Genomic DNA, 14,211 nt, shown 5'->3' on the forward strand with positions numbered 1-14,211 from the left:
CACCCCTGCCGGCCCCAGCTCTGACCTCTGAGACTCGGACAGCTCTCTGGGCAACACATTCAGGGATGTATCTTCCAGTTATTCTGGGATAAAAATAATCACCTGCAAAAACCAGCCTGTACTATTTTTTTTTCCTCTCTCCCAGTCTGGCGGGGCTGGCAGAAGGGGTTTTGCTGACATGAGGGTTCTCTGTATTTGCCGATTGAGGTGTGGCTCTCTCAGGGCTGCTGGGATGAGCAAGTTGAAAAGCACAGCGATTGCCCTCCAAGTGTGAGGTCCAAGGAGCCAACCTGAGCAGGACCCCGCCACCAGCCGTGTGCAAAGCCACCACGAGGACTCCCTGCAGGTGTAACTCTTCCGCTGGGCTTGGAATCGGGGCTTTGGGGTTGGTTAGAGCATGAGTGTGTGTGCGTGTGTGTGCTTTTAATTCCTGAGAGCCCCAGCTCCAGTCACCTCTTTACCATCTCCTTTTGGATCATTTGGTACTAAAACTATCTGTGCATTAGGAAAGAACCTCTGCTCCTGCTGTCCTTCCTGCAGATCCTTCCCATCCGGAGGCGTTTCGCAGTGCTGGAGAACAGAGACATTTCAGCAGTGGTGGAATTGCAACAGGGGTTGGCTTTTTCACGGAGCACTAGCATTAAAATGTACTAATTTTTTAAACTTGCGGCTTGTCCCTTCTTGGGTAACTAATCTGGTTTTAAAATCCTTTTCAGGACCATTGCTCTTGATGTTAACCTGCTATGCCTGGAAGTCTTATGTCAGTCTCTGCTTTCAGTCCTTAATATCAACACACACGTTAATCTTGAAGTGCAATATTTACTGGAGATGTCCGTTTTTCTTCCTGGATCTGTTTTAATCAGAATGTGTTAAATGCTGGGAATAAACACTCCTGGTTGAAAGTAACTTTGTAGGATATGTTGGGAAAGGGGGAATCGGGTTTTGGCAGTCCCAGTTGCCAAACCTGCACCTGCCCTGCCTGCTCACCAACACCATGTTGCTCCAACACATTCAGATACCCAGGAATGAGATACACTACACTTAAGCCACTACATTTAAGTCAAAAACATGTCTTGCAGCTACAGCTAAAAGAAACCAGTTTTGAAACACACATCTGAATTTTTTTAACATTTTCTAATTTATTTGATGAGATGACTTCAGCTCTGTCCAGGCTCCGAAGGGGTGAGGATGTCCCAGAGCTGCAGCCTTTTGTCTCTCGTCGTTGCCAGCAGCATGAAACCCACCCTGAGGCTCCCTGTGCTGGGACTGGAGGAGTGAAGGAGGCTCCAGCCCCAGGGGCAGGATTTGTCTCTGAACATCTCCCTTCTCCTTTCTCTTCTCCCACACCTCAGTGTCCTGCTGTGGGCTCACAGGGTGGTCAGAGCTGCTGAGCTTGTGCATAAAGCTGGAGCCTTGCAGGAGCTCCTGGGCATCCCAGTGTCCCTCCCTGGGAGCTGCATCCTGGCTCTGGTGAGGGTACCCTGGGGAACTTCTTTGCCATGGCAGCTTCACCTCTGTTCCTTACCAGGTCACCCTGACCCTGCCCCTCCCTCCCTTCAGCTCATTTCTTTCTCATCTGTACTTTTTTTGTTCTTGGGTATTTGTGTTTTTGGTGTATCTTTGCTTCTTCTTAACTGTAATAGATGTACACTTAAAATAAATGCTTCAAATTAAAAGGCTTTTAAGTTAAGGGATGCCTTTTCCATAGTGTAGTTAATTGGTGCATCCACTGATTGCTGCTGTAGCCCTGCAGTCTCACTCCCCTCTGTATTTTAAAGACAGTTTGGGGCTCAGGTGCCTCTGGCCTTGCCCATGGTCCTGGGGGAAGCTGAGCTGAGCTCACACCATCCTTGGAGGTCCTCCCAGGCCTTGGGAGCACAGGCTGGGCTTTGCTTCTGGGCTGATTCGGCAGAGAAGGGCACAGGGAACAAAGCCCCTGCAGCTCCTCCAGGGGTGGAGCGTGCTGGGCTCCGCCCCAGTGCACAGAGGGTCACAGGCAAATCCCAGCTGGGGCCACATTCCTTTGGGATGTCTGTCCATGCCGGATGCCTCAAGAATCTCATGGTGAGAGGGACCAGACCCATGGAGGTGGCAGCAGGCTCTGCTGGGATGGGAGGGAGCTGGGACCCCCGGCACTAACAAATACCTCTGGAAGTCTGCACTGTCCCCAGGGGTTGCTGAGGTTTGTGCTGCCCTATTAATGCCGATTTGCTAACTGCAAATAAACATTAAATGGAAACTATTAAAGAAATCTATTTTAAAGAAATGAGTGGAGATGTCTTTCTTTGCAGTGCCTTTGCCAAAGCCATAACCCCATCCAGGGCTGCACTGGAGGGCTTTATGTCCTCAGGAGTAGTGGCTGAAGTCTGTCCTGCCTCACGCCTCTGCTCCGGTCCCCTGCAGCTGAGATGTGGTTTGGTGGGGAGGGATGAGGAAAGGGCTCTTTTCCCAAAGCCCATTCCACGCCAGGGCCATAGAGATGGGAGAGGGAGGACTGAGCTTCTCTCCTGCCTGTGCCTCCCTGTGAAAAATGTTCCTCAAGACCCCAGGAGAAGAGACCAAGGCCCGGGTTACCCTGTGACACACAAAAGAGCCAGTCCTGGCAGATCTACGTTTATTCATGCAGTGCAAAGCTGACAGTGACTGTTGCAGCCACTTGCCTCCAACCTACAGCAGCATCTGGGACAGGGCAGGGCAGGCAGCCAGGGCTCCTAATGCTGGAAGAAATCCCCAAAAGGCTTTGGTGAGAGCTGGGGTCTGGAGGCAGGGAGTGCTCAGCCACCCTTCAGCGAGGCGGCAGTGCCACAGCAGGCTGGGACTGTGGCTGTGTGGTCATTCCTCTGGCTCCAGGGCTGGCAGGAGCCCCTGCCCACCTCCCCATGCTCCCATCCACGAGTGCCTACCTTGGAGATGGTGACGTCCCTGGTCCGTGCCCGCAGTTTGTTGACCTGGGTCTCGGCGATGTCGGCGCGTTCCTCGGCGTCGTCCAGCTCGTGCTGCACCTTGCGGTACTTCACCAGGTTGGAGTTGGCCTGCTGCTCCTGGGCAGGGGGAGGGGAGAGGTGGGTGCATGGAGCACAGGGGACAGCAGGCTCTGAGCTCCCCACATTGCTCTTGCGGCCCCTGGCAGCCATGGCAGCCAGTCCCAGGGAGGGGCAGCCCTGTCCCCTGTCCCAGAGCAGTGATGGGCACTTACTGCCTCCTCAAACTGGCGCTTGTAGCTCTTGACCTTGCTCTGCAGCTTGTCAATCAGGTCCTGCATCCGAGCCAGGTTCTTCCGGTCTTCCTCAGCCTGCAAGTGCCCCAGCCCCCTTAGTCAGACCCCAGCAGCCCCTCACCTGCCCCTCACCTTTGTCCCAGTGGTGCCAGGACAGACAGCACCAACCGAGCCCCCAGCCCCATGTCACAGCACCTGTCCCTTGGTTCCCCCCTGTGTCCCAACACCCAGCTCAGGAGGTGCTGGGGAATGGGCAGAAGGACCCAGAGCAGAGAGTGGATGTTGTGACAGGGAGAAGCTTGTCCAGCTGTTGTCATTCCCCACACAGAGCCCAGCACAAGCCCAGGCTGGGCTGGGCTCGGTGGGTGGGTTGTTGGGTACCACAAGAGGCCAAGCAGCAAGAGTTGTGGCAGGTGCTGCTGGCCCAGGGCTGGAGCTGTGTCCAGAGCTGCTGTACCTGGTAGCTCAGCTCCTTGATCCTGCGCTCGTACTTGCGAATGCCCTTCTGGGCCTCTGCCATCTTCTTCTGCTCCGCATCCACCTCTCCCTCCAGCTCCCGCACCTGCAGGAGGCACAGGCCAGCTCAGCACCTGGCTCCCAAGCACCAACACCAGCCCAGCTGAGGCCAAGCCACTTTCCCAGCTCAGAGAAGCCACAGCAGAGGCTAATACCACATCCTGGGCTGGGCCCTGCTCCCCCAGAGGCACCACCTGGCCTCAGAGGGCTGGGGCAGAGTCTGGTGCGGCAGGGACTGGGGCAGCCCCAGGAGCCTGCTCCTGGAGGACACAGCCAGGGATCTTCCCCTGCTTTCTCACCCTGGCCTCCAGCTTCTGGATCTGCTTCTTGCCCCCCTTGAGAGCAATCTGCTCTGCCTCGTCCAGGCGCATCTGCAGGTCCTTGATGGTCTGCTCCATGTTCTTCTTCATGCGCTCCAGGTGTGCGCTGGTGTCCTGCTCCTTCTTCAGCTCCTCAGCCATCATGGCAGCCTGCGAGGCCAAGAGCAGGGGGACATCATCACAAGGACAGGCCAGACCAGGGGCTCAGTGGAGAAGTCGTGAGACTCTCCCCAGCCACGCAGCACAGTTCCCACCACTCTCTTACATCCGTGATGGCCTTCTTTGCCTTCTCCTCAGCATTGCGACACTCCTGCACTGCATCCTCCACCTCGTTGCTCAGCTGGGAGATGTCTGCCTCCAGCTTCTTCTTTTGGTTGATGAGACCCGTGTTCTGCACACAGAGCAGGTTCACTGTGACCGGGGCTGGCCATTCACCACTGCTACACAGACTCCTGACTCTCCCACCAGTGGAGACACGGGACTTGGCAGTGCCTCACCTGGGAATGGAGCAGGGTGACCCTCTCAGTGGTCTCCAGCAGCTCCTGCTCCGCCAGCTTCCTGCTCCTCTCCGACTGCTCCAGCGCTGCCCGCAGCTCCTCCACCTCTGCCAGCAGCAGGTTGTTGCGGCGCTCCAGGGCACCCGCCTGCTCCTTCAGGTCGTCGTTGTGGCGCTGGGTGTCATCCAGCTCGATCTGCAGGTCCTGTGGGGCAGCGTGGGGTCAGTGAGGACAGCACAGAGCCGGGCTGGCAGCAGGGACAGCACCGAGTCTGTCCCAACCTTGATCTGGGCCTGGAGCTGGCGGCCCAGCTTCTGGAACTCGGCAGCCTGGCGGTTGGCGTGGTTCAGCTGGATCTCCATCTCGTTCAGGTCCCCCTCCATCTTCTTCCTCAGCCGCACGGCCTCGTTCTTGGCCCGGGCCTCCGCGTCGAGCGAGGCCTGCATGGACTCCATGGCGCGCTGGTGGTTGCGCCTGCAGGAGAGGCCCCGCGTCAGCCACGGCCCCTGGGGACACCCAGCCTGGGGCAGCCCTGCCGGGGCCACAGTGCCAGCTCTGCCCCCACAGTGACGTCCCAGCCTGTCCCCTCACCCCACACACCTCAGGTTCTCAAACTCCTCGTCCTTCTCTGCCAGCTTCCTGTCCATATCAGCCTTGATCTGGTTCAGCTCCAGCTGAATGCGCAGGGTCTTGCTCTCCTCGTGCTCCAGGGCTCCCTAGAGACAGCGCAGCCATGGGAAGGTGGTTCCTGGGAAGGGGGCTCTCCCCAGCCACCCACCCCAGCCTGGCCTTGTCCCCCCCAGCCCATTGCTATGGGGGCAGAGCAGGTGGTGCCACCCCAGTGCCTGCAGTGGTTGCAGGACCCCCATGAATGGGATTCCCAGGGGTCACAGCCCGGCTCAGGACTGTCATTGCCCAGCAGCATCCAGCCAGAGCTGCAGGGTGGGCCAGTGGCTCTTGGGGGCAGCAGGAACATATGGGAAACAAGGACTCACCTCAGCCTCCTCCAGAGCTGCCTGGATATCGCTCTTCTCATTCTCCAGCATTTTCTTCACCTTCTCCAGCTCATGGATGGTTTTGCCACCCAGACTGATCTGGTCAGTCAGATCAGAAATTTCCTCTGCCATGGACAGAAGGAATTTGGTCAGGAAGGAATTTGTGGGGCCAGCCCAGTGCAAGTGATGTCCCCGTCCCCCTGCCCAGGCTCAGCTGATACCCCACAGCCCCTTGGAGAGCAGCCAAGGCTGTGCCTGGGGACATTTCTGCAGTCTGGGAGAGAGCATAGAAGAGGCATCAAGGACCTGTTTGGTCCAAGAGCAACACCCCCAAGGCAGTGCCACACAGCAAATCGTGTGCCATTTGGGCACAGGAGCCATTTGGGGACAGGAGCCAAGTGGCTCTGCCTGTCCTCCCAGAGTGTCCCCAGCATGAGGGCAAGACACGCGCTGGCATCCCAGCGGGGCTGCTGCATCCCTCCAAGGGATGGGCTGAGCAGCAAGGTTCACTCCTGGCCAACACGGGACCCAATCCCACATGTCTGAGGACAGGGCAGGAGCACGAGTCTGGGCAGAGCCCAAGGGGAGCACTTGAGCCCAGTCCTACCCTGCAGGTTCTTGTTCTCCCTCTTGAGGGTCTCCAGGTTGTCCAGGGACTCCTCGTAGGCGTTCTTGAGCTTGAAGAGCTCCGTGCTCAGGCTGCGCGACTCCTTCTGCGACGCCTCCAGCTCCACCTGGGTCTCCTCGTACTTCTGCTTCCACTCGGCCAGGATCCTGTCGAAGTTGCGCTGTTTCTTGTCCAGGGCAGCGCAGGCCGAGTTGGCGCGTTCCAGGTCCACCGAGAGGTCCTCGATCTCCGTCTGCAACCGGTGCTTGGTCTTCTCCAGCGAGGCGCACTTGGCGTGGGCGGACTCCACGGCCTCCTCTGCCTCCTGCAGCCGGGTGGCCAACTTCTTCCTGCCGATGGCACGGGGGTGAGCGCTCGCTGCCCCAGCGCCATCCCGCCCCACAGCCTCAAATCCAGGCAGGAGCGTGCTGTGTCCCCCTGGGTCTGGGAGAGCCCCACTGTTGAACAGAAAGTTGCCACCCACAGGGAACTGACTCGTGCCGTGGGACTTACTTGGCTTCCTCCAGCTCCTCAGTCCTCTGGATGGCATCAGTCTCGTACTTGGTTCTCCACTGGGCCACCTCGGCATTGGCTTTGGACAAGTTCCTCTGGAGCTCGCTCTTGGCCTCCACCTCCTCCTCGTACTGCTCCCGCAGCAGGTCACAGTCGTGCCGGGAGGCTTGCAGGGCATGGGCCAGGGCGTTCTTGCTCTGAGGAAGGGAGAGCAGCAGCTGACCCCAGCTCCAGGACACAGCCCTTGGCCAGGACTGGGAGCAGCAGCAGGGAGCTTCTGTCCTTCCCAGGTGAAGAGCTGCGCTGTGTGCAGGGTACGGCCCACCTCCCCTGCCCGAGAGTCTGAGCCACTGCCACAGTGCCACCCAGAGACCAGCCATGTGGTGATCTGTTTACCCACCGCTTTTCTGATCCCATATTTCATCCTTCCCCCCCCACCCCGCTTTCCCTTGCCCTAGCCCTGGCCACCCCCTCGGTCCCTGTACCCCAACTCCTCCCAGGGACCGCCCCTGCAATCTGACAAAACCCCCCTGCGCCCGCACCATGAGCTCTCTCTGCCTCTGGGGGTCACCAGGACAAGATGAAACTATTAAAAGTCCTCTGAAACCCTCATGGGGAGACCCTTCTCGCCTCCTTCGCTGTCACTGTGTTGTAGAGCTGATGGCTGCTGGAGCAAAACCGCGGAGCCGTCCGAAAAGGACTACGGGAGGGCGAAAACAGTCACACTGCCCTAAGCAGCCCCACTGAGCTCTCAGGGAAAGCTGCAGCCAGCTAAACCAAACCTAGCACTACAACACAGCCATGACCTGAAACCTCACCTTGGTCTCTTCCTCCAGCTGCCTCTTGAGTTCCTCAATGTTCTGTGTGAACGAGACCTTGCCACGGCTCAGCTGGTTGATGAAGGACTCCTTCTCCTCCAGCAGCCGACTAAGCTCCCCTGGGTTCAAACAGAGCCAAACCAGCTCCTTTGGGGCTGTAGGGCTGCAATCTGCACTAGCCCACACTCCCCCAGAGCCTGTGGCCTCCAGCTGTCCCAGCTGTATCCCCACCAGGGCAAGCTGGGCCATGGGCAACCAGTTAAAGGCAAAGGATGCCAGCAAGGAATCCCTCCTGAGGCACAACTAGCTTCTCCCTCCATGGGAGAAAGAGGACAGACTGCCCGGCTGAACCCCACACCCCCAGCCAGACACCCCAGAGTCAGAGCATGCCCGAGGCAGCCGTGTGCCCCTGGCTCGTGCCCCACGCACCGTTCTCAGTCTGCAGCCGGCCCCGCTGGGCGTTCACGTCCGTCAGCTGTCGCTGCAGCTCGTCCACTTTGGCCTTGGCCTCGTTCAGCTGGTCCTCGTAGGTGCGGCACAGCTTCTCAGCATTGGCCTGCAGGCACCAACACAGCCCGGCTGAGCCAAGCTCTGGCCACAGAGCACCCTTCTCCCACCCTGGGACTCCCTGTCCCGCTCAGTGGATCCTACAGGCACACAAGGCAGAGAGCAGGAGCCTGCCAGAGCTCCCTGCTAAGCTAACAGGGGCTCTCTGCACTCAGTCTCCCAGGAAATGTCTTCCCAGAGCCTCCAAACTTGACTAGGACAAGTAAAGCATCCTGTAGTGACATAGGGACAAGCTGTGGGTCAAACAGGGACTTGGCCATGGCAAAGAGCTATTTGAGACACCATCCCATGGACATGGCTGTGCTGGTCACGCTGCACCCAGTTCCACTGACATCCACAGGAGCGACCAAACAGCCCCATGGAGAACCAGCACCCACCTTGTTCTTGGTGATGTACTCGACGTTGGACGACAGGTCATCAATCTCCATCTTCATCTCACTCTTCTCCTTCTCCAGCTTCTGCTTGACGCGCTGCAGGCTGTCGATCTGCTCGCCCAGCTCGGCCACGCTGTCCGCGTGCTTCTTGCGCAGGGCGGCCGCCAGCGCCTCGTGATGCAGCGTGGCCTCCTCCAGGTCTCGCCGCAGCTTCAGGAATTCCGCCTCCCGCTTCTTGTTCAGCTCCAGCTGCATGGCTGTGGTGCCGCCGGCCTCCTCCAGCCGCTCGCTCAGCTCCTCCAGCTCCCGTGACACCTCCGCCCGCTGCTTCTCCACCTTGGCCCTGGCGGCTCGCTCGGCCTCCAGCTCCTCCTCCAGCTCCTCAACGCGTGCCTGGACACACAGAAAAGGGCAGATGCTCCAAACTCTGGGTGAAGCTCCAGCATCTCTGCTCTCTGCAGGCAGAGCAGTGTCTCTGCTGATGATGGGAAGCAAGAAGCCACCAGTCTCGGGCTGTTTCGGGGGGCAGGTGCTCCTTGGTAGCATGTTTGGAGCTCCTGGTCTTCTCTATCCCTGCCATGATCCAGCTGGCATGAGCTACTTTTCATGGGATCTTCCATGATTGTGGGGATCTGTCTCTGATAGGAAGAAGCCCAGTGTCCTAGATTTGGGTTTTCAGAGTTTGGGCACTGGATTAAAGTTTTTATTTTGGACAGAGAACTACGTCCTGGAAGCTGTTCCTCAGGCTGGTGATAGTGTTCACCTCAATAGTTCATTCTTTCTTTTTCAACCCACCATGTTTTGGCAGAGGGCTTGGCTCCTGCCAGCCATGCCAGCTTTTTCCAAAGAGATGCCCTTGTGCTCAGAGAGGGACTGGCCCATGCAGATTCCCCAGCACATCTATTGGAAATTTCAGGCTCCCAGGCTGTAAGAACAGTTCTTCCCACCATACCTGGACCTCCTTGATCTTCTTCTGCAGCTGGGCCTCCATCACTTGCCCATCTTCAATCCTTGAGTTCAGCTGACTTATCTCAAACTCTTTCCTGTACAGACAGAAGGCAGAGCCTCTGGTCAGACAAACACTGTTCTGACAGCTCCTTCTGGCTCCTCTCCTGAATTTCCCTGCACTGTTACACCCAGGCCAGAGGACAATCAAGCCCACACAGGAAAGGACTGTAGGGTAAGAAGACTCTCATGGAAAGCTCACAGGGAGGGCTGGAGCAGCCAAATAGGCAGATAACTGGCTCTGAGGGTTTCCCTCTGAGCTCCCAAGGTGTTCTCCAGCTCCCTAATGAGAATGAGACATGACTGAAGTCTGTACTTGCAGCTGAGGCCCCAGCAGTGTTGGATCCTGCCAGGCAAGCCCCTCCTCTCCAACCCCATGCCCAAAGGAAGGTCCATCGTGCCCTGGTCTGTGAGTCTGTCACAAGCTCCTCAGCCTCTCTGCAAAGTGCCCAGGAAAACCCAGCCCTCATCGTGCCTGGACTGGTCACACAGCAGTGCCCAGAGCCACAGCCCAGCAGCCCCTGCAGAGGCCACACATCCACTAAATTTAGAGGTGCAGAGCAAGCCCAGAGCCCAGGCAGGTGTCACGCACTCACTTCTTGAGCTTCTCATCCAGCTGCTGTTTGTCATTCTCCAGATCCATTACAGACTCTTGTGACAGCTTCAGGTCTCCTTCAAGCTTCCTCTTTGCTCTCTCCAGGTCCATGCGGATCTTCTTTTCTTGTTCAAGAGAGCTTTCCAGCTGGACAGTGAAGGGAGGTGGGGTAGGGAGGGAAAGGACCCTCTGCAGCCCCACCCTTACCCATGTCCACTACCCATGTGGGAACTTCACCCAGCCCTGGGAGCCAGAGGTGTTTCCCAGCTGGTCTCCAGTCCCATTCCCTCAGCCCAGGACTGCTCTCCAGGAGGGGCTCTAGACCACCTCTTGTTTCAGGGGTAGTTTGTCAGTGGGATTATGCATCAACTGGCCACGTTAAACAGGGATCTGGTAACAATCCCACACTCCAGATCCCACTCAGGGACAGCCTTTGGGCTCTCCTGGAGATATGACTCAAACCTCTCTTGCTTTATTCTCACTGGCCCGTGACTCACATCATCCACTTGCTGCTCCAGTTTGACCTTGGCTTTGGTCAGTGTGTTGACCTTGTCTTCCTCAGCCTGCAGGTCATCCAGGGCTTGCTGATGGGCCTCTTGCAGGGCTTTCTTCTCCTTCGTCAGCTTGGCAATGATCTCATCCAGAGCAGCCATCTCCTCAATCAGGTTTTTAACCTGGATCAGCGAGGACAAACATAGAGAGAATCTTCTCAGAGGGAGGAGGTGCAAAGCTACTCCAGCAGTCTGATGCTTGCAAGGCTGGAGTCCATCCACGGGCAGCAGCAGCTTGGCACCCCAACGGCAGCCAGCCCCTCTCCCCTTGGCCAGGCTGGTCCCACCAGGGGTTTTCCATGCTCCAAATCACTTGCCACAGCACAGAACCATTTGCCCATACCCCTCTGGGCAATGAGGCAGGACATGGAAGGTTCTGCCCTCTCTCACTCCCCTCTTCCCTCTGCCCTGCCCCAGCACCCCCACACCAGCAGCCTTATCCCAGATGTTTCTCTGGTGTCCCCACAAGCACTGAGGCCCCAGGGCAGTGAGGCTGGGTGCTGCAGGGAGGTCGGTTACCTTGTTCTCCGTGGCGTGTTTCTCCTTCTCCACCTTGGCCAGCGTGATCTCCAGGTCATCGATGTCCTTCTTCAGCTCTGCACACTCATCCTCCAGCTTGCGTTTCTTGGCAGTGAGCTCCGAGTTCATCTCCTCCTCATCCTCCACACGCTCCATCAGCTCCTTCACCTTGGCCTCCAGCTGGATCTTGGACTTGATGAGCAGGTCACAGCGTTCTTCTGCATCTGCCAGGTTGTCTTGCTCCTGGGAGAGGCACAGGAGAGCCAGGGCTCACCCTCTACCCCAAGACTCTGCTCACAGCCCTGGTCTTCTCCTTGTGGAAGGGACAGAGCAAACCCAAGGTGCTCAGGTGTACAAAAACTACAGCTCCAGTCACTGCCCGTAATCAAGGTGTGCAGGACAACCACTCACACCAACCAGGGCCAAAGAGCAACTCCGTCTTTCCAGAGGAAGGACACGCTGGCACAAAAAGCAGCACAAAATTTGGCAAGCAAACATTGCCATTCCCTCCCACCCCGTTGCGAGGAGAACACCCTTCCCAGAGCCAGGGGCTCACAAATCCCTGCGACAGCCCCAGGATGTGATGGTACTTCAGCTCTGCACAGCCTTAGGTTGTGTTTCAGACTGACTGTGGCAATGACGGAGCCTCAGAACTGCAAGAGGCTGAAGGAGGGCTCCAGGACATTCTGCTCCTTCTTCGACCCATGGGCCCTGCACTGTTTTTACACTTCCAGAGAGAGGGTGAAGCACTTACTGCCTGCAGCTGGAGAGCCAGGTCATTCTTCTCCTGGATCATGGAGACCTGCTTCTCTTCCAGCTCCTTCCTCTTTGCCTCAGACTTCTCCAGAGCCTCCTTCAGCTTCTGGAATTCCTCCTTCAGGTTGGACATTTCCTTCTCAGTCTGAGCAGACTTGAGTAAAGGCTTGATCTTGAAGAACAGCTTCATCCAGGACCAGTTCTTGACAGCATTGAAGGCCCGGATGTTCCACTGGATGGTGTAGAGGGCTTCCCTGAGGGAATACAAGCACAGCATCACCAAGGGTGTACATTCCCCATGTCCCATCTTGGCTTCTGCAGGCCTGGACACGGCTCCATTCTCCACCAGCCAGACAAATGGCACAATGGTGAATGAGTGGCACATTGTCTGCACACTGTACTGGCCCTGCTGGGATTGGTGGGGTGGCCTGGATTTCAGCTCTCCTCACTCTGCCTCCCTCTGAATCTTCCAGAGGAAACCAGAGGCTCCCCACACCTAGATCCTTCCTACCAGGGCCATCTCTTCCAGGTCTGCCTCCATCCCTCAGGACCAACCCCTGCCAGACACAGGCAAGTCCCACAGGTCAAACCCACTGACATGTGCACAAGAGACAAGGAGACACAAAGTTCTGCCTTTTGCCCCCACAACTCTACCTCCTGCTGATGATCTTCTGGTACTCCAAACGCATGAGGTACCCACGGATCCTGGCCTGGAGCATTGTCAGGACCTTGGCCAGACGCTCATCTCGCATCTCCTCCAGCAAGCCCAGCAAACCAGCCTTGAAAAACACCTGTGGGCAAGAGAGCAGAGTCACCAGCAGAAGGACAGAGGGCTCAGGGGTAATACAGCCTGCCAGGGAGAGCTGGAGGTGCACCCACGCACAGCACAGGCACCTGGCACCAGATCTCCTGCCCTGAGCACATCGTGCTGCCTGGCAGGGACAAGCTGCTGTGGTGGGTGGGACAAGGTCAGGCAGCAGTGACCTGCTCAGAGCTGTTCTTTCTCTTCCCAGCTTGAGTTCCTTCAAGGGCCACACACACCCTGCAGAGTGCAGGGCTACAGCAGGGCTGTGGCCAGGCAGACACAGGCATGGAGAGCAACAGGAGGGACAATTCATCCCTCCCAAGGGCCAGCTGCCCGCTCTAACCTTGGTGTGACCAAACTTGTACTGTGCATGGTCCAGGTCCAGGGAGCTCAGCAGCTTCTCTGTGGCCTTCCTGCTGTCCACAAACTTGTCTTCTGGAATGGCTGCTGGATTGAGGATACGGTAGCTGTGGGGAAAAAGCAGAGGGAGACCATGCAGGAGGATTGCAGCACCACCATCATCCCAGAACCCCAGTCATGCCAGTTCCCACTGGAGCCATGTGGCTGCACCACAGGCTGAAGCTGTGTGTGAACCAGTTGCTCCAGAGCACAGGATTGCAGGCACCAAGGAACCCTGCCAGAATTTAGTCCCTGAACATCAGGGGGGCTGTGCAAGGAGGCCACTGGCCTCACTAGACCTGGGCTAAACAGCATGGGTGGGACCAGCTGGAGAACCCCAAGGATCCATCCCAAGGGCAGAGAGAAATCTGAGCCCGGATCTGAGGGCTTGAGCCTTGCCACCATCCCCCTGCACCAGCCCTGCATTCAGCACCTCAAACGTGAAGATCTCATCCCAAACTCTCCATGGCTGGCACCCCAGAGCCAGCAGCAAAGCTATCCCAAACTGGACAGGCACTTGGGGGTATGTGGGGGAACAGGCTGGGGCCAGGACAAGCCTGTCTGCCCTCAAAACATGTGTGGGTTGCTGAAAAGGAAAAAGGAGGCGTTACCGCTGCTTGAAGTCTGCGTAGAGGATCCTGTTGGGGAATCCCTTGCGGCAGATGCGGATCCCTTCCAGGACACCGTTACAGCGCAGCTGGTGCAGCACCAGGAAGGAATCCATGGCTCCTGTGGGGGAGGACAGACATGGAGCTGATGCTCAGCCCATCAAGGCAGAGGAAATGGAGCTGTAGCCTGGGCCTGAACCCTGGGAACATCCCGTGGTTTGAACACAGGTGTCAACCTGTCCTGCAGGTCTGTGCTGAGCATCAGTGCTGCAGCCTGGGCCTTGGATGGTGGAACTCAGCCTGAAAGACTGTCATAGCTTAGCAAGCATAGTCCCGGAAGGGACGTCCTTGCTAAGGGGTGCTTACAGTTTCCTCTGGGAACTGATAGAACCTATCAGCTGGCCGGTTTGAATATGGACAACTCTCTAAGCCACTTAAAGTTGTGATCACCTCTGTTATCCACATTTAAGAATAGGCAAACTCCCCCTCCAAGCTCTCTCTCGTTTCCGGCGCTGGGACAGGTGGCTGCGGGCCCCGTGTGGGGGCCAG

At 57.4% G+C, this 14,211-nt stretch overlaps 1 protein-coding gene across 2 annotated transcripts in view; it reads right to left on the bottom strand.

The window, feature by feature from the left end:
• Positions 1-2,578: 2,578 nt before the first annotated feature.
• Positions 2,579-14,211, bottom strand: part of MYH7B (myosin heavy chain 7B) — a 29,049-nt gene continuing 17,416 nt past the window's right edge. For both annotated transcript variants that reach the window (XM_017735134.1, XM_017735135.1), the window contains 23 exons: positions 13,666-13,783; positions 12,999-13,122; positions 12,505-12,641; positions 11,849-12,104; positions 11,095-11,337; positions 10,522-10,698; positions 10,026-10,171; positions 9,377-9,467; positions 8,428-8,817; positions 7,913-8,039; positions 7,484-7,602; positions 6,666-6,862; positions 6,153-6,502; positions 5,546-5,670; positions 5,151-5,266; positions 4,832-5,024; positions 4,551-4,754; positions 4,319-4,444; positions 4,033-4,203; positions 3,675-3,779; positions 3,197-3,292; positions 2,904-3,041; positions 2,579-2,717 (listed from right to left, as the gene is read on the bottom strand). In XM_017735134.1, the coding sequence (XP_017590623.1) occupies positions 2,712-2,717; positions 2,904-3,041; positions 3,197-3,292; positions 3,675-3,779; positions 4,033-4,203; positions 4,319-4,444; positions 4,551-4,754; positions 4,832-5,024; positions 5,151-5,266; positions 5,546-5,670; positions 6,153-6,502; positions 6,666-6,862; positions 7,484-7,602; positions 7,913-8,039; positions 8,428-8,817; positions 9,377-9,467; positions 10,026-10,171; positions 10,522-10,698; positions 11,095-11,337; positions 11,849-12,104; positions 12,505-12,641; positions 12,999-13,122; positions 13,666-13,783 (3,755 nt within the window). In that variant the 3' untranslated portion in view covers positions 2,579-2,711. The remainder of the gene's footprint in view (positions 2,718-2,903; positions 3,042-3,196; positions 3,293-3,674; positions 3,780-4,032; positions 4,204-4,318; positions 4,445-4,550; positions 4,755-4,831; positions 5,025-5,150; positions 5,267-5,545; positions 5,671-6,152; positions 6,503-6,665; positions 6,863-7,483; positions 7,603-7,912; positions 8,040-8,427; positions 8,818-9,376; positions 9,468-10,025; positions 10,172-10,521; positions 10,699-11,094; positions 11,338-11,848; positions 12,105-12,504; positions 12,642-12,998; positions 13,123-13,665; positions 13,784-14,211) is intronic.

The sequence above is a fragment of the Corvus brachyrhynchos genome, unplaced genomic scaffold (genome assembly GCF_000691975.1).
Source record: "Corvus brachyrhynchos isolate BGI_N302 unplaced genomic scaffold, ASM69197v1 scaffold125, whole genome shotgun sequence".
Taxonomy (NCBI): Eukaryota; Metazoa; Chordata; class Aves; order Passeriformes; family Corvidae; genus Corvus; species Corvus brachyrhynchos.